Source organism: Symphalangus syndactylus, chromosome 1 (genome assembly GCF_028878055.3).
Source record: "Symphalangus syndactylus isolate Jambi chromosome 1, NHGRI_mSymSyn1-v2.1_pri, whole genome shotgun sequence".
Classification (NCBI taxonomy): domain Eukaryota; kingdom Metazoa; phylum Chordata; class Mammalia; order Primates; family Hylobatidae; genus Symphalangus; species Symphalangus syndactylus.
The window spans coordinates 93,655,627-93,678,899 of NC_072423.2; the positions used below are offsets into that span (position 1 = coordinate 93,655,627).

General features: G+C 60.0%; 1 protein-coding gene across 7 annotated transcripts; it reads right to left on the reverse strand.

Moving 5' to 3' along the window:
• Positions 1 to 23,113, reverse strand: ATG2A (autophagy related 2A). 7 transcript variants are annotated; one of them, XM_063635543.1, is made up of 41 exons: positions 22,836 to 23,113; positions 20,255 to 20,417; positions 19,998 to 20,150; positions 19,738 to 19,840; positions 19,183 to 19,318; positions 18,954 to 19,052; positions 18,237 to 18,333; positions 17,995 to 18,159; positions 17,762 to 17,902; positions 16,958 to 17,195; positions 16,727 to 16,874; positions 16,536 to 16,628; positions 15,952 to 16,107; positions 15,594 to 15,837; positions 15,186 to 15,282; positions 14,906 to 15,065; positions 13,534 to 13,676; positions 13,311 to 13,450; positions 13,041 to 13,201; positions 12,451 to 12,601; positions 12,120 to 12,319; positions 11,917 to 11,997; positions 11,546 to 11,652; positions 11,367 to 11,459; positions 9,361 to 9,431; positions 9,059 to 9,135; positions 8,271 to 8,435; positions 8,002 to 8,128; positions 7,716 to 7,870; positions 6,326 to 6,534; positions 5,936 to 6,071; positions 4,085 to 4,291; positions 3,710 to 3,811; positions 3,535 to 3,619; positions 3,288 to 3,423; positions 3,120 to 3,192; positions 2,861 to 2,943; positions 2,195 to 2,316; positions 1,909 to 2,063; positions 749 to 901; positions 1 to 664 (listed from the first exon to the last, which is right to left on the reverse strand). In XM_063635543.1, exons 1-41 carry the CDS (start codon positions 23,004 to 23,006, stop codon positions 428 to 430), a joined length of 5,733 nt encoding a protein of 1,910 aa, XP_063491613.1. In that variant the 5' UTR covers positions 23,007 to 23,113; the 3' UTR covers positions 1 to 427. The 7 variants fall into 7 exon arrangements, with proteins under 7 accessions (XP_063491613.1, XP_055103526.2, XP_063491608.1 ...); XM_055247551.2 differs by having other exon boundaries at positions 7,716 to 7,918; XM_063635538.1 differs by having other exon boundaries at positions 8,265 to 8,435.
• Positions 23,114 to 23,273: the final 160 nt, after the last annotated feature.

Here is a 23,273-nt window from a genome sequence, read left to right on the forward strand (position 1 = left end):
TGGCGGTGGGCAGTTTATTCCACTTCATGCAGACACTGACCCACGCACTCACGGAGCTTAAAAAGAATACATCGAACCACACGGATGTCATCCCTTCCTCCCCCCAGACACAGAAAGACACTTGGCTGAGTGGGATGGGGTCCGAGGGTCCAAAAGCCTCCGTCCTGGGAGAAGGCAGCGGTGTGGGCCCAGGTAGGGGGAGGGGCAGTGTCCTTTCTCCCCGGAGGAAAAGTGCAGAGCCAGGGCTAAGGCCCCAAGGCAGGGAGGCCCCCCTCTCACAGCAGATTGGCAACGGGCAGGCCAGGAAGGCGTCCTTCACAGTGGCCATCCCCTGAAGGGCCAGGCCGGGCCAGGCCCGTGGGCTGCAGCCCTTGGGAGGCTCAGGAGCACGGTGGGCAGCACTCTGTGGGTACTGAGCACCCCAGGCTCAGTCTTGGGCACTGTCCGAGCGCCACTTGAGGGCGTGGTCCTTGTGGGCGTCGGGGACGATCTGGTTACGCATGCCCCCGAGCAGGCTGGACGTGGCCTCCGTGGCCAGGATGAGCGGCTTCACCACGGTCGGGGGCAGCTGGCGGATCACGCCGCCCACAGCGCCTGTCAGCCCCTTCTGCTCATGGCCCCGCGATGCCACATCACAGATGGTCTGAGCTGTATCCAAGATGCCCTGTGGAAGCCAGAGGTCAGGGCGGGTGGGGTCTATGTGAGGAGATGGGCATGGGGGACTGGGGCAGGGCGGGGACCTGGTCACCTCTCGCACTGTGTCGTAGGCCTTGGCCACACCCTCCCGCAGGTCGGCAGGCTGCTGGCCCCTGCGCAACCTCCGCGCAGAGCGCTTGTCCTGCAGGGAGCGGGAGACAGGGGCTGCCGGGGACAGGATATCATACACGGTCTCGGCTGTGGCCTGGGGGACATGGGAGCACTGGATGAGGACAGCTGGCTGGGGCACACATCAGCCCCAGGCCCCCAGGACAGTCTGAGACCCCACCAGCCCTCAGCCTCCCCACCTGTCACTGTGCTGGCCTAGGGGGTCCTGCTCAGCCTCACTCCCCACTTCCTCCCACTTTTCCTCCCCTTCCTAGGCACCTGCCACTCTGCTCAGGGAATCTAGGAACATGGGACTCCTCAGGGGACTTTCCTAAAGTCTTCTCAACCCAAACCTCTCTTCCTGCTGACCGCCACATTCAGCAGGTTCCGCATGGCTGCTGCAGCTGCACGCCTGAGACTGACTGCTCCTTGTCTGGCCCCCCAGACGCCCCTGCCAGATGGTCAGGGGCCCATCCTTCCTGCTGTCTGCCAGATCCTCTGCCCAGCATCTCACCTGCCGTCACTCTTTCCCACCTGACTGAACACTCCCGGGGGTTCCCTGGTGCCCATGCATCCCTCCCACCTCCCCTGGAGCCCTGCCCACTGTCCTGTTGGGGTCTGAGCTTGCAGGTTCCAGAATGCACCATGCACCTGCACTCACCCCTTAGCCGACTAGGACCATCGATCCCCTACAGAATTCATCTGACAACTGCCCACGAGACTGGCTCCCCAGCTCCCCTGGGGTCCTTCTGGCCTAGCGAAGTGCATGGCCTGAATGAACCAGGGCAGCCTCTGGGCCTCAGATTCTTAGTCTGCAAACACAGCCGTCCTCCACCCCCCTGTACAAGACATGCCATGAGCAGGAGACACAGTGGGCTCTGAAGGCCTGGGGGGCACGGGAGCCCCTGTGGGCCTCGGGAGACCTGGCTTGGAGGCCCCAGGCAAGTCACTTAGCCTCTCCGTGGCTGTTTCTCTATGAAGTGGGGCTGTCATACCCAGACTGCCCACTCTCAGAAGAGCTTTGAGGACAGAACCAGGGAGCTGTGGTGCAGAGGGCTCCAGCTGCTCTGTCCTGCACAGCCCAGATGCAGGGCACCCACTCACCTGGATAGCCTGTACCAACCGGTTGCTGAGTTCCAGGGCGGCAGAGGCTGTGGATGAGCCAAAGGAGGCAGCCCCTCGCTGCAGCCCCCGCATGAGGCGGCCATCCTTCCTGTACTGCTCAATGGGCAGCCACAGCAGGTCCCGGAACCCTTGGACTGGGGGGAAGGAGCGCTCAGAGACACCCGAGGCTGCCCTGCCCCCACCTCCTCCTCTTATTCCCAATGGCAGCTTCTAGGTTGCCCAAGGGTAAAAGCAGTTTCGAGGGCTTCCAAACCTAGACACTCACAGAGCTGGACAACCGAGTGCATGGGGCCCACGCCTCCCAGCAGGCCGGGCAACTGGTTCTTGCGGATGTCCTGCAGCCACTCGTTGAGGGCATAGCCCAGCACCTTGTCCACACCCAGGAGCCTGGCAGGGCAGGGAGGTGAGGAGGCAGAAGGTGAGGCAGAGCCACACATGGAGGGACTGTGGGGCCAGGAGGACTCAGTACCCCTGTGGCAAGTACTGTGGGTACTCCTACCCTCCCTGTGGTCCCACCCAGTCATGTGCAGAGGGACTGCGTCCTCTTTTTTTTTTTTTTTTGAGATGGAGTCTTGCTCTGTTGTCCAGGCTGGAGTGCAGTGGTGCGATCTTGGCTCACTGCAACCGCCTCCCGGGTTCAAGCAATTCTCCTGCCTCAGCCTCCTGAGTAGCTGGGATTACAGGTGCATGCCACCACGCCCGGCTGATTTTTGTATTTTTAGTAGAGACGGGGTTTCACCATGTTGGTCAGGCTGGTCTCGAATGCCTGAATGTGTGAGCCATCATGCCCAGCCAACTGCGTCCTTTTTACAGAGGAGAAACTGAGGCCCTGAGAAGGGTGATGACTTGGCGAAGGCCACACAACCAGTTAGGACCAGAACAGAGGGAAGATCAGGGACCCTGGAGAGAGGCTGGGGTGCTGGGGACTCACCCGTGCCTGCAACAGAGCCGCTTTAGCTTCAGCTCGGAGCAGTTGAGTTGGGCCAGGCCGATGAGGAGGCCAGCGAAAGTGCCCTGGGAGAGGGAGGGGGTCCAGGTTTACCCGATGGGACTCAGGGAGCCAGCCAGCCCATGGGAGCCACTGGAGAGCGCCCTGGCCGCTAATGGTGCCTGGATGCAAGACCTGGCCCCCAGAGGGACTCAGCCACAGCTGACCCCACATGGCCACCCCATCCTACCGCCCCACTTACCACCTGGTCCATCGTGACGTGCTTGCCATGGTAATCCAGCCAGATGGGGACCTCAGACGTGAAGCGGAACTCTCTGGGTAGGGGAGCAGGAAGAGGGGGTTCTTTGCTCACTGGCCTGGCCCCCAGCAATCTGGCCCAGGGACCCCCGCCCACAGTCCAGCAGCCTACCTGAAGTAGATGGGCTGCTGGTCAGGAGGGGAGGGGCTGTGTCCACCGCCTGGGGCTTCCTGCGAACCAGTGGTCTCTACGCCCTCGGCCTGTCCTTCCAGGGGGCTGCTGGGCTGGGCTCGAGTCTCGGGGCGAGCTAGGGGAGGGGAGGTCACAGACTGGGGATGGGGCCAGGGATGACTGGGAACCTGGGTTGTCCTGAGAGGCAGAAGGCCCAGGTGCTCCCCTCCCCGGCCCAGCCTCTCACTCTCAACGGAGGTCTCCCCTGGGACCACAGGGTTGATGCCGGCCACCAGACTAGTGAAGAAGTCCTTGAGGAAGAAGAGGGCATCCTGCAAGGGAGAGGTCCAGATGTGGATCAGACTCAGAGGCCTGGAGACAGTGGGGTCACCCTAGGCTCTGCCCTCACGTAGACCACTCACCTGGTCCACATTGAGCCGCAGGGGCATCAGCGAGACGCGGAGACAGCACTCAGGCCCACCCAGGTTGGTGGTGGGGGCCACATGCAGCGCTTTGATGGTGAGCTGGGAGCAGAGGGTGAGTTCTGGGCGCCTGCTGGGCCTCTGGGGCAGCAGCTCACCCAGCTGTTCCCTGACAGCTCACCCAGCCACCCTGCCTCTGAACACGCTGTTCCCTTCGCTAACACAGCCCCTGGCTCTGCCTTCCTCCCAGGCTCACAAACAACCTGGGTGTTTGTGTGGGAATGCGTGTATGTGTGTGAATCCATGCATGTGTGAAGATGTGTCTCCGACGGTCCCGTGCCCTGCCCCAGGGTGGATGGTGCAGGTCGCTCATACCATGTTAGAGTGGGCGCGTCGCGGCATCCGCTCACTCGTGTGTAGGTACAGGAACTTGTTGATCTGGGAGGAGGCGAGCCGGTCTCGGACCTCCAGCTCCTGCACGATGAACACCTGACGGGACAGCGGTCGCTCCTCCAGCTCCTGGCTGGGGGCCTCGGGGCCTGTGGCTGGCTCCGCTGGGTACACCTCGTGCTGGAAGCTTACCTGTGGGGTGGACAGAGGCCTGGCCAGGTAAACAGGGCCCCAAGAGGGTGGGAAGGGCTGGCCCCAGACCCCTTCTCTATTCTTTTTTTGAGACAGAGTCTCACTTTGTCGCCCAGGTTGGAGTGCAGTGGCGCGATCTCGGCTCACTGCAACCTCTGCCTCTCAGGTTCAAGTGATTCTCCTGCCTCGGCTTCCCCAGTAGCTGGGATTACAGGCATGTGCCACCACACCCAGCTAATTTTTGTACTTTTAGTAGAGACAGGGTTTCACAATGTTGGCCAGGCTGGTCTCGAACTCCTGGCTTCAAGTGATCTTCCTGCCTCGCCCTCCCAAAGTGCTGGGACTACAGGCATGAGCCACCAGGCCCGGCCCCAACCCCTTCTCTATTCTATGCCCAGCAGGGACCTGCCTCTCCCTCCAGACCTGCCCCTGCTCTTGCTTCCCATGCCAGCTGCACTGGTCTCTGCCCCTCAAAGAGTCCAGGCCTGTTTTGCCTTCAGGACTTCGCTCTCGTAGCCCCCCTCCGTGGAAAGCCTTCCTTCCCCCTCTTCCTGCACACCCACTGGCTGGCCATCAGGTCTCAGAGAGGCCCCTGGCGCCCTGCTCTGACACTCATCTCCCCCAAGTTCTTGTAGCACAGCCCACCAACCCGAGCAGCCTGAGGCCCCTCTGCCCTTTGCCTCTAGCGGCTCCTTGGGAAGCCCAGCACTGGCCTGGCTCACTCTAAGCAAGTGGGACCGCCCTGCCCCAGGCAATTTCCCAGGCCCAAACCTTGAACCCCCTGCACCACTCTCTGTATCTCACACACACCCCATCCGCAGCTGAACCTGTGGCCAGCCCCCATCTAGGCTCTCCTGAACCTGCTCACTAGCCCTCCCTGATTGCTGCACAGCCCAGCCCCACAGAGGCCTCTCCTCAAAAGCCCTGAGGGGTTCGTCTCTTGTAAGACCCAAAAGAAATATTCTGGGTCGCTGGTTATGCGCAGGCTCTGCTGCTCCTGGAAACGCCAGGATGCTTCCAGTTTTTTTTTGTTTTTTTTTTTTTGAAACAGAGTCTTACTCTGTTGCCCAGGCTGGAATGCAGTAGGGCGATCTCAGCTCACTGCAACTTCTGCCTCTTGGGCTCAAACAACTCTCCTGCCTCAGCCTCCTGAGTAGCTGGGACTATAGGCGCACCCCACCACAACTGGTTAATTTTTTTTTTTTTTTAGTAGAAATGGGGTTTCGCCATGTTGCCCAGGCTGGTCTCAAACTCCTGAGCTCAGGTGATCTGCTCGCTTCGGCCTTCCAAAGTGCTGGGATTACAGGCAAGTCACCATGCCTGGCCCCAATTTGTGGCTTTCACGCAGTCCTCTCTGCCTGAAAACTCTTCCTGGCTCACATCCCCACTTGTTCAGGTCTTTGTTCAAACGGTGCCTTTGGAAGAGGACTTTCCAGACCCACCTGTCTCCTCCACCCCTGCAGACTTTCCCCTGAGCGCTCTTCACCATCAGACACACTCGATACATCTTGGTCCCTGCCTGGCTTCCTCCACTACAAAGGCAGGGGTTTTCCTCTGCGTTAGTCATTGCTACACGTGACATCGAGAACAAGGCCCGCTGGTCTATGACACACACGTGCAGTAGGCACTCGCCACCCCACTCACCTTGCTCAGCTGGATCTCCATGAGGACATGGTGCTGCCGCCCGCTGCCCCCCTGCGTGCGCCATGAGTTCTGGGGCCGGTTGGGGCCAGAGCAGCGGGAAGGGGAGTTCCTGGGACCCGAGAGGCCAGCTCTTGCCCTGGGAAGAGGGACAGGGGCCAAGCTGACTCAGAGGAACCCCATTCCCTCCCCGTCCTCAGCAGGCCTTTTAGCCTAGGACAAGAGACCTCCGCTAGCCCCAGTCCTGGGAGGCAGGCGGGATAAGGAAGGACAAGGAAACTGAGGCCCACCTGGGGTGGATGGGGTTCAAGGTCTCCAGCTGCTGAAAGTCAGAGCTGGACCAGCCTGAGCCCCAACCTTCACCAGCTGCCACCTGCACCCACTCCTCCTCACCTGTGGCCGGGGTGGGGGCCAAAGTCTCGGCCCCCATAGAGGTGCCAGACAAGGGAGACTTCACGTAGCACCACCCGAGTGCTGGGCACTGGGAAATGGGCAGGTGCCCGCAGCAAGTCCGTGCTGCCGATCGGCCGTGAGAAGTAACCATCCCGCACAACGATGGGGCCGGGATGCAGCTGTGTCACCACAGGCTCCCCGTCTCGGGGCTGCAAGGAGGCCAGGTAGAGACATGTGACACAGATCTTCGATCCAGCCCAGCTGCCCCCAGCCCCAGCGCCTGTTTCTCCCCTGGCCTCACTTCTTTTTCCTTTTTTTTTTTTTAAAGACAGGGTCGGGTCATGCTCGGTCACCCAGGCTGGAGTGCAGTGGCACAATCACGGTTCACTGCAACCTCTGCCTCCTAGGCTCAAGCGATCCTCCCACCTCAGCCTCCTGAGTAGCAGGGACTGCAGACATGTGCCACCACATCTGGCTAATTTTACTTTTTTTTTTTTTTGAGACGGAGTCTTGCTCTGTCGCCCAGGTTATAGTGCAGTGGCGCAATCTCGGCTCACTGCAAGCTCCGCCTCCCGGGTTCCAGCGATTCTCCTGCCTCAGCCTCCTGAGTAGCTGGGTCTACAGGTGCCTGCCACCGCGCCCAGCTCATTTTTTGTATTTTTAGTAGAGATGGGGTTTCACTGTGTTAGCCAGGATGGTCTCGATCTCCTGACCTCGTGATCCACCCTCCTTGGCCTCCCAAAGTGCTGGGATTACAGGCTTGAGCCACCGCGCCCAGCCAATTTTACTTTTTTTTGTAGAGATAGGGTCTCACTATGTTGCTCAGGCTAATCTCTCATTGCTGGACTCAAGCAATTCTCCCACCGTCACCTCCCAAATTGCTGGGATTATAGGCGTGACCCACCATGCTTGGCCTCCTCCCTGTTTTTGATGAAAGATGACACTTCTGGGTTGCTGTTCCCTGGGTCTATGCCTGAGTGCTCTGTCCAAGAGGAGCCTGAGAGTCCCAGGCTCCTGCCAGCCCTGCCTCCTAAGACCTCGGTGAGTTCAGATATTCCCACCGGCCCTTGCAGCCACATGGTTCTCCATCCCTCTTGCTAACTGCCCTCTCCTCTTCCTCCATCCCTTGAATGTCCCAGTCCCTCTGCCCAGAACACCAGGCCTCCTCTTCCTCTGGAAATCTACCCACTCCATCAAAGCCCAGCATCAGGGCTGCCTCCCTAGGGTGGCACAGACCTAGCACCGCCCCCCAAGTGATGGCGACCACCTCCTGCCTGCTTCTCTCACCACAGGAGCTCCAGATGGCCAGGCAACCACCCCTGAGTGTTCCGTCCCCACCCCAAACACACCTGCCTGGACAGCAAACTGGTCCACCCCTCCCACCACGCACCGGGATGCCCAGGCCGGGAGCATCAAGGATGCAGAACTCATCACTGTCCAGGGTGTCTCCATCACCCTCCTCTTCCCTTTCATCTTCCTTCTCCTCTGAGCACGACCCTAAGCTGCCAGCAGGTGGTGAAGGGGGCGGAGCCCCACTCCGTTCACCTGGGAATAGGTAGACGGAGATAGGTGACGCCTGAGGGAGGTGGCCACCTATAGGAGAGAGGCCAGTTTGGAGAGGCGCCCACAGTGGGTGCCTGACTGTGTCTGCTGTCCCCGCAGCACCCCCACTCCACCTGAAGACTGGGCCAGCTCCCGCAGGCTGCGCTCGGTGTCCAGGAGGGCATCGGCCAGGTCGCGCTGGTTGATGAGGGCCGTCTCCACTGGGGGGCATGAGGGCAGAGAGGCAGGACTCTCCGAGAGCTGGGCCAGGCAGGGGAGGAGCAATGAGTGAGACAGGACGAGGGTGGCCCCCAGGGCTCCCCCAACCCCAGGCCCGAGGGCCATGGCAGGGGAGGGGCCTGGCCGAGCTCTGGTAGCCTGTGTGGCCAGGCCTCACCTGTACCTTCTGGCCGGCGATCTCCGTGGGGCTGGGGGGCCGGGGTGGGGGGTGCAGATCGCCTGTGCTCATTACGTACTGGAGCAGGTTGACCAGCAGGGCACAGGAGTCGGCACAGCTGTGCACGTGTACCACGTTGTTGGAGCAGCGCAGCTCAAATAGCGGCTGGCTCTGCGGGCGGGGCAGGGGGAGCAGTTATGTGAACACAGGGGCCACTGCCTGCTGGCCCCACCCACTCGCTGGGAGGGCACTGCAGTTCTGACCCTGCCACAGGCAGAACAGGGATGGTCTCTCCTGGAGTGGATGACCTGCCCAGTAACTCCACTGAAGAGATGAGCAAACTGAGCCCAGAGGGTGAAAGAGGCTGAGCCCAGAGGGTGAAAGGGGCTTGGCCCAGGGCCATCCACGGAAGCAGGAGTGTGCCCACCCACCCTACCCCACTCCCCGTGAAGGGCTCTGCATGAGGCAGGGCAGGTTATCTCCATCTTACAGGAGATGAATCTGGGGACCCACAAAGGTGGCTGACTCCCAAGGCCTCGCTGGTGCCCTGGCTGCAGCGTCCTCTGGTGGCAGGGCTGAAACCCATTCATTCATTCAGCCAGCATCGAGGGACCCCCCCCCCCCCAAGGGCTGTACTGTGGCCCTTTGCAGGAGGGGTGCTAACTGCAGCCCAGGAAGGGCAGGTGTGAACTGCGTCTGGAGCCCGGGCACATGAGGGAGCAGCAGCCCCTGAAGACTTCCTCAGCCCCCGCGCCTGCTCTGGCTCCAGGAGCCAGAGTGACAGCCTCACTCACCAGTTTGCCCTCGGTGCTCCCTTTCCAGGTTTTAATCACAAGTTCCAAGAGGTCAACATCCAAGACACATACATAATCTGCAGCAGAGGCGAGAGAAAGGTCCTGTGGCCCCCTTCCACCCGGCCCCGGCCCCAGCACCTGGGGAAAGGATCCGGTTGATCCAGGTATAGTCCCTGCTGTGCAGGCTACGTGTGGGAGCTAAGGACCCGGCCAGCAGCTGCTGGGAGACACCTGGCTGCTCTGGGTGTGGCCGGGGCGGTGGTCCCTCAGAGGGGAGGGAGCCCAGTCCCGGCCCTGCCCACCTCGCCGCAGGTCCAGGGTCTCCACCTCACACTTGTCGGACAGGTACAAGGCGGAGTCATCGAGGATGAACCTGGGGGGGAACAGGGCTGAGAAGGGCCCGGGCACCGCTGCAGGCGGCAGCTCCACGGGAGCCGAGCAGAGGGGTCCCAAGCCCACAGGAAGTGGTATGGACAGGCCCCTCCAGCCTCAGCGTTCCTGCCTGCACAATAGGGAGAAGGCCCAGACAGCAGGCAGCAGGAGGCGGGCAGCACTTGCAGCTCTCAAAGTGCCTGCAGTTCTGACACCTCGATGGGGCCTCACGACAGTCCTGGGAAGGGGTGTCCATTTTTCTCCCCACTGCATTTGTGGTTCTTCTAAAATAAGTCCTTATTTTTGGCTGGGCGCAGCGTACAGGATTATGCCTGTAATCCCAGCACTTGGAGAGGCTGAGGCAGGCAGATCACCTGATATCAGGCGTTTGAGACCAGCCTGGCCAACGTGGTGAAACCCCGTATCTACTAAAAATGCAAATATTAGCTGGGCGTGGTGGCGGGTGCCTGTAATCCCAGCTACTTGGAAGGCTGAGGCAGGAGAATCTCTTGAACTAGGGAGGCAGAGGTTGCAGTGAGCCTAGATCACACCACTGCACTCTAGCCTGGGCGACATCCAAGACACAGACATAATCTGCAGCAGAGGCGAGAGAAAGGTCCTGTGGCCCCCTTCTACCCAGCTCCAGCCCCAGCACCTGGGGGAAGGATCCGGTTGATCCTTCCTTTTGGCGTCTCAAAAAGAAATAATAATGAGGGCTGGGCATGGTGGCTCACGCCTATAATCCCAGCACTTTTGGAGACCAAGGCAGGCGGATCACGAGGTCAGGAGGTCGAGACCAGCCTGACCAACAAGATGAAACCCTGTCTCTACTAAAAATACAAAACTTAGCTGGGTGTGGTGGTGGGTGCCCATAGTCCCAGCTACTTGGGAGGCTGAGGCAGGAGAATCGCTTGAACCCAGGAGGCAGAGGTTACAGTGAGCTGAGATTGCACCACTGCACTCCAGCCTGCTGACAGAGCGAGACTCTGTCTCAAAAAAAAAGTCTTTATTTTAAGGGTAACATAATGAAAACTCCTTTAAGATATTTTAGAATAAAGAAAATAAAAATCATTCATCATTCCTAGTCCCTAATTCTGAGAAAACCACCATACACATCTCCTTCCAAACTTTCTCTGCAGCTGCACACCAAGACATATATAAACACCCCTTCATAAACTGATTTTAAAACATACGTAGTCTTGTATCCAATGTTATTTGAGTAAACACTGTACTGCGGCATCTTCTATTTTATTTATTTATTTATTTATTTATTTATTTATTTATTTGAGACGGAGTCTTGCTCTGTCACCCAGGCTGGAGTGCAGTGGTGCAATCTTGGCTCACTGTAATCTCCACCTCCCGGATTCAAGTGATTCTCCTGCCTCAGCCTCCCGAGTAGCTGGGACTACAGGCGCCTGCCACCACGCCCGGCTCATTTCTGTATTTTTAGTAGAGACGGGGTTTCACCATATTGGCCAGGCTGGTCTCGAACTCCTGACCTTGTGATCTGCCTGCCTCAGCCTCCCAAAGGATTCACACCTGGGATTACAGGTGTGAGCCACCGCACCCTCCATCTTGTTATATTTTGAAGTGATTCTTCAGCTTCACTTTAATCCCTGCATGGTTTTCTACCTACTAGGTGGGCCATGCTTATTTGCTCAGGTTGTAAGGGTTGTGATTTAATTGATACGTTTTGACTGTTTTAACTTATACTACATAAGCATTAAATTCCACCTCACTTATTCTCATATCCTAGGACAACCCCCAGACATGAGATTACCAGGTCAGAGGGCACAAATGCTTATAAGGCTCTGATCAGGAGGGTCCAACTGCCCTCTAGAAAGGCGGAAACAATCCACATTCCTGAGAATGGGACTATCACCCGGGTGGACAGCCGGTGAGGGTGGGATGGCCCGGTGCGGGGTGGCCGGCATACCTGAGCAGGAAGGTGGAGGTGTCCATGATGATGTTGCTGGAGAGAGTGAAGGTCTCCGCGGTGATGAGGACACGCACGGGGAGGTAGAGTGGCCTGGGGGTGATACTCAGGCTGGGGCCGGCTCCTTACACCTGAGAGCCCATCCCCGTCCCCAGCCCCTGGCCCACCCAGCCTGGTACCTATAGTCCACAGAGCAGGATAACAGGTGTGTGTGCAGGATGGTGATGACTGTCGGGGGCAGGTAGCCCAGCACAGGGTCATCCAGCACGTCTAGGAACTCCAACAGCTTCAGAGGCCAGGGCAGGAGGAAGCAGTGAGGATCAGGTGGCGTCTTCCCTCCTCTAACCCCTCCGTGTCCTGGCCCCTGCCTGGCACCTCACCTTCTGCCCACTAGCTGTCTGCCACACCCCTTGCCCAGGAGCTCCGGCCAAGGTCAGCTGTGGCCCAGTCCATGTTGCTCCCACCGGCCTCCTCCCACCTAGAGACCTGCTTGCCCAAAACAGAAGTCCAGAGTCACTGGGCCATGTGGCTGCCCACCACCCACACTCACCTGGGAATGCCAGCTCTGCTTGGGCAGGGCCATGTAGTGGCGCAGGGTGGCTTTGTGTAACCGCAGTGTCACCAGGAACTCCTGAGGGGAGGGGCGCAGTCAGGGCAGTGGGGGGGCCAGCCTCACCACGCACTGGGGTCCCACCGCACACCGGGGCCGCAGCCCAGGCTAGCAGGAGGGGTATCTGGCAGGCAAGCCCGTACCTTCACATTCTTGTGGGGGTCCAGGTGGATGCGCACAGCAGTGGACAACATATGGGGGCCCCGGCCCTGGCCCTTGCGGCCCGAGGCTCCCCGCTCGGTCACCCCTTCCTCCGATGGATAGATGGTCGGGGCCAGCTGAGCCGGGGGAGCGAAACTGGGAAGGTCCAGGTGACTGGGCAGCGGGTAGTCATCCACGGCCGCTGGGGAGGGGTCTCATGAGCCCCCTGCCAAGCCAACTGGCTACCCACTCCACCCAGGGCCCACATCTGTCCTGAAAGCCCTCCACCCCCAACCCTGGGCCCCAGTGGTGACCCGCCCCCAGGCCTCACACCTCGGTGGTAGAGTGTTGCCTTTTCAGCTTCCAGACAGAAGTAGCCAAGTCCTGGCTGGCCACAGTACTGGGAGACACTGAAGAGGGTACCATGCTCCATGTCCAGCACCAGCTCCCCATGCACAGCCTCCAGCCGCTTCCCACACTCATCCTGCAGAAGGAGCACACGGCCTGGCTTCCCCAGCTGCACTCAGCAACCCTCAAGCCCTCGGGGGGTTGGCGGCTCCTGGAGCCCTGGCCTAAGAGGGTCAGCTCCAGTTTCCACCACGGACGCTGCTGGAGGCCCTGGATGGCACTTGCCTCTTCTGCCAGGAGAAAAATAATCTCTTCCGGGTCTGCCCCCTCAGAGTGGGAACGGTGGGTGCTCCATGCCCATCCCGACCCCTAGCATGGTGCTTTACATACAGCAGGGGGTCAGAAGGAGCTGATGGGCTGTGATAGGGTGGGCAGGCTGGCGTGGGTGGGCTGGTGCTGCCCACTAAGGCCTCCTGCTCTCCACATTCTTGACCTGGAGCTGCTCGTGCTGGTCTTGCTTTGCCGCCAATGGGAGCTCTGAAGTTTGGGGCCCACCTGCCCAGGGCTGCACTCACCTTGGTCTCACAGAGGGCTGTGATCCGCCCCTTCAGCACTGTCACCAGTGTAGAGAAGGTGCTCTGCAAGTGAAGACTTGGGGCCTCAGGGGCAGGGGCCTGTGGGCCGCCTGATGCCCCCACTGAGAAGAAGTGGGCATCCTCGTCATCCGAGTCCGAGTCTGGGGTGAGATCAAAGCAGTTGGCTGGGAAGGAGACCGCGAAGGGCTAGCCTGGCCCTTCCCAGACCTGGGGGTCCTCCCTCTAGCCCTGCATTAGCACCTCTCATACCCAGCTTGAAGGTTGACTTGCACATCTTAAAGCTGTCGTGCCAGAAGCCTGAGGGGCCGGGGAAGCCCGAGGGCTGGGTGGCGGGGTCAGGGGTGGGAAGCAGATCTGCGGGCTCCCACATGAGCAGGTCGTTGTTGATCCTGAGACAGGCGGGTGGACAGCAGGTAAGGGAGGCCAGGCCCACGCCGTGTCCAGTCCCGCCCTGCTGGCCCCGCGTCTCCACCTGTTGTAGATGCTCTCGTAGACCTCCTTGCTGGGCAGAAAGATGTGGACACTGGGCAGGATCACTTCCAGGCTGTAGCGGGACAGTGCCAGGGTCCGGCTCTGGAACGTCCTCATCTCCTCAGGGTCTCCAGGGATCACCATCTGGACAGGGTGAGGTGGAAAGAGCAGGAGGGCCATCTTAGAGATGCTGGCTGGGGCCTGTCTCTGGTCTCAGTCCTGCCCTCCTATCGTTCATCATTCATTCATTCATAGGAGCCCTTCTCTACTGGGGATGCATGATAGCCATATGGATACAGTGCTGATGGCACACCTGTGCTGTTCTAAGGGCTTCAGGTATGTTAACTCCTTTCATCCTCACAACAGGCCTATGACACAGGTCATGGTTAGGCTGGGCGCAGTGCCTCGCACCTGTAATCCTAGCACTTGTGGGAGGGTGAGGAGGGCAGATCACTTGAGGTCAGGAGTTTGAGACCAGCCTGGCCAACATGGTGAAACCCTGTGTCTACTAAAAATACAAAATTAGGCCGGGCGCGGTGGCTCATGCCTATAATCCCAGCACTTTGGGAGGCTGAGGCGGGTGATCATTTGAGGTCAGGAGTTCGAGACCAGCCTGGCCAACATGGTGAAACCCTGTGTCTACTAAAAATACAAAATTAGGCCGGGCACGGTGGCTCACGCCTATAATCCCAGCACTTTGGGAGGCTGAGGCGGGTGATCATTTGAGGTCAGGAGTTCGAGACCAGCCTGGCCAACATGGTGAAACCCCGTCTCTACTAAAAATATAAAAATTAGCCAGGCGTGGTGGCACGCGCCTGTAATCCCAGCTACTCAGGAGGCTGAGGCAGGAGAATCGCTTGAGCCTGGGAGGTGGAGGTTGTGGTGAGCTGAGATCGTGCCACTGCACTCCAGCCTCGGCGACAGAGCAAAACTCTATCTCAAAAAAAAAAAAGAAAAAAAAGAGAGACAGGTCATGGTGCCCATTTTCCAGGGGAAGAAACTCATCTATAGGTAACTCTTCAAGGTCAGGTAACTCCCCAAGGTGATGACACAGTCCCAAGTGGCAGAGCCTGGCCCTTAACTGCCTCTCCAAGTGTACAGTGCTGATCGACCAGTCAGGTGGGGCGGGACCTGATCTTTCCAATTGAGGACTCATGCTCCCGAGGGGCCTGCCCTCACCAGTGCCCTTTCAGAAAGACTCTGATTGGCTGGAAAGAATGGAAGAGCCGAAATCCTCACTGGTCTTGGGTCAGCTCATGCCCACCCCAGCTGGTCGTGCTGCCCTGGCCCACAGCCACACAGGTGGCTTCTATGGCAGGAACCCGGGCGGTGGGCGGGAGGGGGTCCTGGGAAGAGGTAGGGCCAAGTCTCACCTCCTCTGTCTCATACATGGTCCTCTTAGAGGAGAAGGGCGAGGGCTCAGGTTCCCGCAGCTCACAGGGACTCTCCACTGACAGCTCCAGCTCCTCTCCCTTCTCCTGGGCCACCTCCCACTGTGTGCTGCTGGACTGGGGGTTCACAGTCACCACTACCCTGCCGGGGCACAGGCCTGTCACTGGCCTGCAGGGCCCCCGGCACCCAGTTCCAAACTGGCCCCCTGCCACCCCCAGCAGAACCCTCCTCTCCTGGGCCCCATCCAGAGCCCCTACTTACTGGGGCAGGAAGTACTTGCGCCCAGTGCTCTTGGGGTCCAGGGCTTTGGAGACACGCAGGCAGGGGACAGGTGGCTTCCCTCCATCTTCATAGATACCTGGAGGGGGATGGGGAATTAGGGGGGTCATCACTGCTGCCTTTTCCTATTTCTTCCCCAATGCCCGGGTCAGCTCAGAGCTGTGCCCCCGACTCCACACACACCTTGGTGGGCAGAGAAAGCCAGAGACAAAGGGTCCACCCTTTGTCAGCGAGGAGGCCAGGGACAGGCAGTGCTGGGACCCCAAGAGCTGGTAAAGGCCTGGGCCAGGGGCTGCTCGGGTTGTGACTGGGCCCCTTCCATAGCCCCAAGCCCACCTCTCCCAGAAGCCAGGCCTCTTGCCCCAAGTTCTGTCACTCAGGGGCTCTTACCATGTAGGTCGGAGCAGGTGAGTTCCAGGTGGGTGGGGACTGGGGGACCAGGCCCACTGCTAAGCTCTGACCGGAACTGGGGCTCACTCAGCTCCAGCCGAAGCTGCTCAGCCCGCACGGCCTGGCCCGCCCAGGGGTCCCGCTCAGGCCGCAGGTCGGCAATGGGGAAGCGCAGACGCAGCGTGGCCCGGGGTGCAGAGAGCCGAAATACCGTCTGCTGCTCCATTGCCGGCAGGGGCTCTGTCTGCAGGAGGATTGGGGGTCAGAGCCGCCATCGGAGCCCCTCCCACTGTGACCAAGAGCTGAAGGACACAGGCCCTGCACCCACCCCCGGCCTGGCCCTGGCGGGGCCTCTCACCAACAGGCCGGCTGGAGGCTTGGCAGGTACAGTGGCCAGGCGCAGTAGGGCGGCCAGCCGGTCCAGGGCCCCCAGCTCCACGTCCGCCTGGAAATTGGCCAGGTCCAGGGCCAGTTCTGAGTGGTAGTGGCAGGCAACTGAGCGCCGGGGTCGGCTCTGAGGGCAAGGGCGTTCAGGTCAGTGAGGGCTGAGTGGTACTCAGGGGGTGGGACAGGAAGGCCCTCTCTGGTAGTGGGAGAAAAGCTGGGGCAGGGGCCACGAGGGCACTAAGGAGGCCTGCCCCACCTTTGCCCGATGCACAAAATGTGCTTGTTTACTTGTAAAAGCCACCCGACATGCGCCACTCTTAGCCACAGAGGCCAGCCAGGGGGCCATGTTGAGACAGGGCAAGGGCATGACCAGGCTCAGAGACTGGCATGGGAAGGGCCAGGCAGATATTTGAGGGCCCCAGCATGGTGACATGTGGAGCACAGGGGAAGAGGGACAGGGCTGGGCAGCAGAGGAGGCCCTGGCAGAGGCCAGGGTGGGGTCAACATGCCATGGGGAGCAGCCGACAGCCTGGTGGCCTGGAGCGGGTGGGTTACCTTAGGCACACGGCGCAGGGTCTGTGTGTGGCGCAGATGGGCGCAGGGCCGAGCTGAGGCCTGGGAGCCCAGCATACCAGGAAAGGTCAGGATCTGGGATGGGACCCGGGAGGCACATAGGGTCAGGCCTGGCCCCACAGCCACCCAAACCTCCAGACCCCGCCTCGCACACATTCTGCCTCTGCCCTCACCTCCGTGTACTCAGGCTCGGAGGTGCCCCGGGGCCACAGACACTCCAGCACCTCCAGCTGCCCGAAGTGCACTTCCATGCTGGTTGTCCGCCGGCCCCGACTGCCCGTCCGTAGCTCCCAGGACAGCTGCACAGCTGTGCCCGTTAGCCTGCGGGGAAGAGGACAGGCGTCAAAAGGTGCACTTAGGGGGCTCTGATGGTCTCTCCTCAGGCCCTGGCCTCGGGCTTATACCGAACATGGCTACAGGGACAGGCCCTCTGGAAGCATGGTCGAAGGTGGTGGAAGTCTCGGGAACCGAAGGGCCCATCCTTGGTGGCATCAAACTTGGTGAAAAAGTGCGTGGCGAGGTCAGGTGGTCCGGAAGATGGGGCAGACGTCTGAAGCAAGGTCAGGGTCACACCCCCTAAGGTCATCTTCAGCAGCGAGTCAGGGCGCATGGTGTCCAGGAGGGGGTTGGGGGCCATCTTGCCTGAGGGGACAGAGGCTTCACCAGGGGCTCCCAAGAGATTCTGGGTACCCCAGGTGGAGCAATAGTTCGCCACCAGGCTGGGGGTTGGGAGGCCAAGTCTGCCCCACCATGTGGCTCTGGCAGAAGGCTTGGTCAGGAAGGGGTGACACCGGTGCCTCCAGTAGGCCAGGCCCTCTGCCCAGGCTCAACTGAACCCTCCACAGTGTGCTGGAAGGATAGGATGTGATAAAGCACCCAGCCTAGCACCCACCCACAATAAGCTCTCAATAAACATGAACCCAAATATACAGCCTGGCAAAGGGCGATCTCACCATTCTCTTCCTATGGAAGAGGAAGCTGAGTCTCAGAGAGTTTAAGTGCTTGACTAAGATCAATGACTGAAAAACCTAGGCTCTGTCCACTGTATCACCAGCTCCCACCTCGTTTGGTCCCCAGGGAACCAAGTCACAGATGGTAGATATCCAGGCATCGCTGGGGATTTCCTGTGTGCCTCTGACATCCCACGGCACTAAGGCCTCTTCCAGTCCTTCCTGTCCCTGGAGTACCCCCAGGGTGCTCCAACTCACCAGCTGAGTGGGCCTGGGCAGAGAGCCGGCGGGAGGCCATGTCGCTGTGCACAGAAGAGGCCAGGTCTACATCGGAGAGGGAGAGCTCAGAGAGGGCTGAGGCCACACTGCTTGTGAGGCCAGCCATGGAGAAGAAGAGGTCTGTGGGTGAAGTAAGGAGTGTCAGGGACAGCCCCTAGGCTCCTGCACCCACACTAGCTGCCCCTCCAACCACGGTCTGACCCCACACCCACCAGTGCTATCCAGGTTGAGAAGGGGGTTGGTAAGAGGGTCTGGGTTGAGGGGCTCAGCCACCACCCCTGCCTGCAGCTGCTGGTTCAGGTCCTGCTCAATCAGCCACAGGTCTTCGGCACCTAGCGGGCGGCTCTTGTTCAGCTTGTCAGCCAGGCCCTCGTGGTCTGCAGGGGAGGAGACTTCAGTCTGGGCTGGCTGGCCCTCCCAGCCACCCCACCCCCATGCCACCCAGAGGCCTCACCTGTAAGGCTCAAGGCGCTGAGCAGTTCCTGAAGTTGCTGGAGCTGCTTCGGGGTCAGGAGCAGGTGCAGGGAGCCCAGCTGTCCCGCCACTTCCAACTGGGGGCCAAGGGGGCAGCCATGGAGCCTAGGCCCACCACCCAGCTCCTCTAAGAGCTACCACCCGCCGGTCCTCGCCCTGGGAAAGCAGGATGCTGGCTGCCAAGCTAAACTCTTGTTACCAACTAGCTGTATGAACCGGGCCACAACTTGCCCTCTCAGCCTCAGTTTCTTTTTTTCTTTTTTTTGAGATGGAGTTTCGCTCTTGTTGCCCAGGCTGCAGTGCAATGGTGCAATCTTGGCTCACTGCAACGTCTGCCTCCTGGGTTCAAGCGATTCTCCTGCCTCAGCCTCCCAAGAAGTTGGGATTACAGGCATGTGCCACCACGCCTGGCTAATTTTGTATTTTTAGTAGAGACGGGGTTTCACCATGTTGGCCAGGCTGGTCTTGAACTCCTGACCTCAGATGATCCACCCACCTTGGCCTCCCAAAGTGCTGGGATTACAGGCGTGAATCCTGCGCCTGACCTACAGCCTCAGTTTCTTTAGCTGCCAAGAAGGAAGTAAATCCCCCACTTGACATCCATCCCCCACTCTGGTCTGCAGATAATCAGCCTTGCTGAGGAGGAGGAGTCTTGAGATGGGGCACTCACCCCGTCCCCAGGAACCTGGGGACCCACCTTGGGGCCAGGGAAGGCCTCATTTTGCTTCAACTTCACCATCAGCTCCATGTACCCTGAGCAGCTGCCGATCTGCAAGGGGGGCTCTGGAGGCTCTTCCTGGGAGGCGGGAGGATACAAGAGGGGAAGGTTGAGAAAATAGAGTCAGAGATGGTCAGAAAGGATGGGAGGGGGGTCAGCGGGCTCAAGGGATAGGAGACAGGGGCTGTGGGAATCAGAGCCCGCTCACCTGTGCAGGGAGCTCCTCGTAGTGCAGGCGGACCCCTGCCAGCTGCAGCAGCTTGTGCAGGAAGGCAGGCGGCTGATGCACGTCCACCGGCGGCACCTGGCTTGGGTCCCGCACTGCCTCGTCACAGTACTCCAGTCTAGAGAGTGTAGGGTCAGCCCGTGCCCTGGCCACCCCAGGCCTGGAGCCCCTCTCTCCACACAGTGCTCTGTTCTAGGGGCACGGGCTCAGGAAGCCTGGCCTGCAGAGCTGCCCCATCATCCCCAGGCCGTCCTGAACCGCCATGTCCAGCCCAGAGGCTCAGGCCAGCCGTTGCTCCTCAGACCCTCAGCATCTAACTTGGTTCTTGGGGCCTCGGCCACTCTGGGCCGGTATCACCTGGCCTCTGGACACCAGTCCAGGGTCACGATGCAGCCCACCTCCCCAACCCTACCACCACCGAGGCCCATCCAGATCCACCCTGCCTCTTCCCAGGAACCTAGGCTGCGGGTGGGGGCCATCCAGCAGCCCCCACTCCCCATCTTCACACCAGTCCACCCCAGATCAGCCTGCCCTTACCTCTGCACACGGACCTCGACGGCCACACCACGTTCCCCATCACCCGGAGAGTGCTCCACCCTCACGACAGTGTCCAGGAAGGTCACTTTGATCCTCCGAAGCACTGAGGAGTCGGGGAGGGGTCTCAGGTCAGGTGGAGCAGCAAAAGGGAGGTAGAATTTCCCATCTGGGCACCAGGGTGGCCATGCCGTTGTCTGGAGCCCCTGTTCTGTGTGCCACTGAAGGGCAGGAGACAGGGCGGCCAGGAGGGGCCTGCTCACCAGTCTCAATGGTCTGGGCAAACATCTCCAGCCCCTCCAGGGGCTGTGGTGGTTCAGAAGGCTCTGGTAGCCCATCCCGCAGACACTCCTGGGCCAGCTGCAGGCTTGTGGTCATGCATGAGGCCCAGCTCTGTGGGTCGGCAGCCCCTGGCGCTGTAGGGAGAAACGAGGTCTCAAGGCAGGCAGGCCCAGTCAGGTCCTGGACGCCCTGGCCCACTCTCCCCACTTGCCTGCCCCCAGCCTCGCCCTGCCCTCACCTGGACCCCGGCGGGGCTGCAAGGTGAGCTGGAGGCCGGACACGCGCACTGTGCAGTGGTCGGTGAGCAGAGCAGCCCAGGGCACGGCCACCTCGATGGAGCCCACGAAGCCTTCCACCAGCTCCAGCGGTGACTCCATCGACTCCAGCACCTCGTTCACAGACTGGGAGCAAGCAAGAGACAAAACCAGCTCAGGGAAACCCCAAATCCCACAGGCTGGCACAGCCTTATCTGGCCATGGTGCTTTGGAGAGCACCCTTGGCTTGCCCGTCCCTCCACGCGTTATCTACAAGGTCCTACCTATGCTCATGCTGTCCCCTACTACAGGCCAGCCCCCCTACCCCATCACCCAAAGGTGCCTAATCCTTCAAGCCAGAGCAAATGTTTCCCTCACCACTTAATTCAAGATAATATTTACTGAGCACTTTCTACATGCTGACACTGAGACTAGATGGGTAAATAAAATGTCTTCATTCCCCAGCCAAGCTAGGCTCCAGGCAGGGACTCAGAGCAACTAGGATGAAACTCAGAGGTGAGCAGGTGCTGGGAGGTGGTGAGGGGGCCGGTGGGGGAGCCATGGGGAAGACGCCTAACCCAGCCTGGGCCGTCAGAGGAGGGGCAAGCTGAAGAATAAAGGGAGGGGGGATAGGTGCTGGTAGAAGGTGGTGTGTTGCATGCCCAGAACAACATGGGCATATGTGTGGCAGAGTCCGGAATACCCATGTTCACCCTGGTGAGCAGAGTTCAAAGGGACAGTGTCCAAGAGAGGGGCTGACCTGATGCCAGATGGGACCCCCCAACCCCAAACACCTAGTGTAGCTATACCTCTCTGTGAGGCACAAGGCTGAGCCCCTGGCTAAAATGTCCATGCTGGAGTTGTACCCTGCCAACCTGGAGGGCTGTACCCCACCTACCTCCCCCGTGACCCCAGATGCCACCCAGAAAGGGCCTCAGTAAACTGATTGGATCCAAGAATAAAAAAGCACATGGCAGAGCAGATGGGAGTCCAAATTCCTCACCCAGAGACCCACAGCTCGGGAAACTGAGGCCTAGAGACAGGACTAATCTAGTCACCCAGTATACAACAGGGACTGAGACTGGGATCCGGGCCTCTCTCTCCTTATGCCACTTCAGAGGCCCCAGATACTCAGTTTCTTTGGGGGCCTTCAAAGCGGGGCCTGCAAGCTGAACTGGGAGGAGGGGCTGGTTATCAAGAAAGTGCCTGCATTCCACCAGGGCCCTAGAGAAGCCAATTCAATCCCCAACAAGAGGGCAGGGAACAGGAGTAGGGCGTTTTCTGGAGCTGAAAGTAAGAAGGGGAAGCCTAGGGCTGGGTATGGTAGTTCACGCCTATAATCTCAGCACTTTGGGAGGCTGAGGTGGGAGGATCCCTTCAGGAGTTCAAGACTAGCCTGGGCAACATAGCGAAATCCTGTCTCTATAAAAATAAAAAAGGGGCAGCCTAGAAACGGCCCTAGAGGCTAAGGTTAGAGGTCAGAGAGGGCTTCCTACACCAGAATTCACAGACAGCAGGCCACTGGGGGGTGCCCCCAGTTCAGGGCCCAGGGTTATCCTACCCCACATTTGCTCACCAGGGCCTGGCCTACCCCCAAAGCCTAGCTCTTCTGCCCAGATTAGCAGACCCCTGAGTCCAGCCACAAAACTGGGAAGTCCCTGCCTCCATGCCCACCCCTGCTGCTCTGGACCTGGTGGATTGACCAGGACGCGCCTCTAATTGGTGGCTCCTTCAAAGCTCCCCGGGTCAGCTGAGCTGTGCATCAGGGCTCCTCACCGTTCCCAGCCTCAAGCCTCTGACCTTACACCTCTTGGCCTCCCTAGCATCTCCCTTGGCCTCCTCCCGGCTTGAAGCCAGATCTCCCCACCTTTCCTCCAGGGTCTCCCTCCAGGCAGGGACACTGAGCTGGCAGGTCGGTGGGAAATGTGGGTGGGGGCCATCCAGTCCCTCCCTAGACACCCACTTGGCCCATCCCACTCTCCCAAAAGCAGGAAGTAGGCAGCGACCCAGGCACACGAGGTGTTGATCAACACTGGTACTGACGCGGTTGTTGACATACACATCCGGTGGTTTGTTGATCCCACCTACGGGCCCAGGACCGTGGGGTCAAGAGGTCAGGGCACATGATCCACAGGTGTCCTCGCCAGGGCTCCGGACCCCTACGAGCTTCCCCCACCAGCTGCGCAGGCCCAAGTCTGTCACTGCCCTGGCCCACCTCTGTTCGTACGCTCCCTCCCCAGCCACTCCTCAGCCCGAGAGCCACCCTCCTTAACTCAGCCCCCAAACTAGACGAGTTTGTCTTGCATTCTCCAGACAGGTGATCTCGCCCTCTCCAGCCTCAGTTTCTCCTCCCGTGGAGACAGAAACCCCTTCCCGCTCAGTTTCTGGCTCTGGTAAGGAACTGAAGAGGCCAGCCGGGGTGCCTCTGACGCCTGGAGAGGGCAAGATTCCCCTGGCCTCTCTACGCTCGGTGCCTGATCCCCCAGCCCGATCCTGCCGCAGGGAGCCTCAGGTCGCTGCGCTCCCACCCTCCGCACCTTCCTAGACTCGGGCCTGGCTCCTCACCCAGATTTCCAGGTGGATGTCTCGCAGGGCAACGCTGCCCTTGTACAGATCGAGGCTGAGCTGGTCCAGGCTGAGGTGCTCTTGGAAGAAGTGACCTAAGTAGTGGTGCAGCAAGTAGCGGCAGACCCGCTCTTTCACACAGTTTGACCATGGCCACAGCCATCGTGACATCTCGGAGACCGCCGGGCCTGGGCCGCCTCCGCTTGCCGCCCGCCGGCAATCCCCGTCCGGCTCCGCTGTTCACTAGAGCCCCCGGCTCGCCCCGCCGCTTCTCTCGGCGCCAGGCCGCGCCCCCGGACGCCCAGCCACGCCCCCTACGCTCACTGTCATTGGCTATTGTAAAGGGCGAGGCCTACTGATTGGCTGCGCGGGGCGGAGCCTTCGGGCGCGAAAAAGGGACTGGGCTCTCTGCATGATATAGTGCCCTCAGTCATGATT

Coding starts and splice junctions, on each gene's coding strand:
- ATG2A (XM_055247299.2), bottom strand. CDS start 23,006: ATGTCACGATGGCTGTGGCCATGGTCAAACTGTGTGAAAGAGCGGGTC. Junction 16,108..16,535: donor CCCTGCGCCGTGTGCCTAAG/GTAACCCACCCG, acceptor CCTTGCCCTCAG/AGCCGACCCCGGCGCTCAGT. Junction 902..1,908: donor GGTTGGTACAGGCTATCCAG/GTGAGTGGGTGC, acceptor CATGTCCCCCAG/GCCACAGCCGAGACCGTGTA.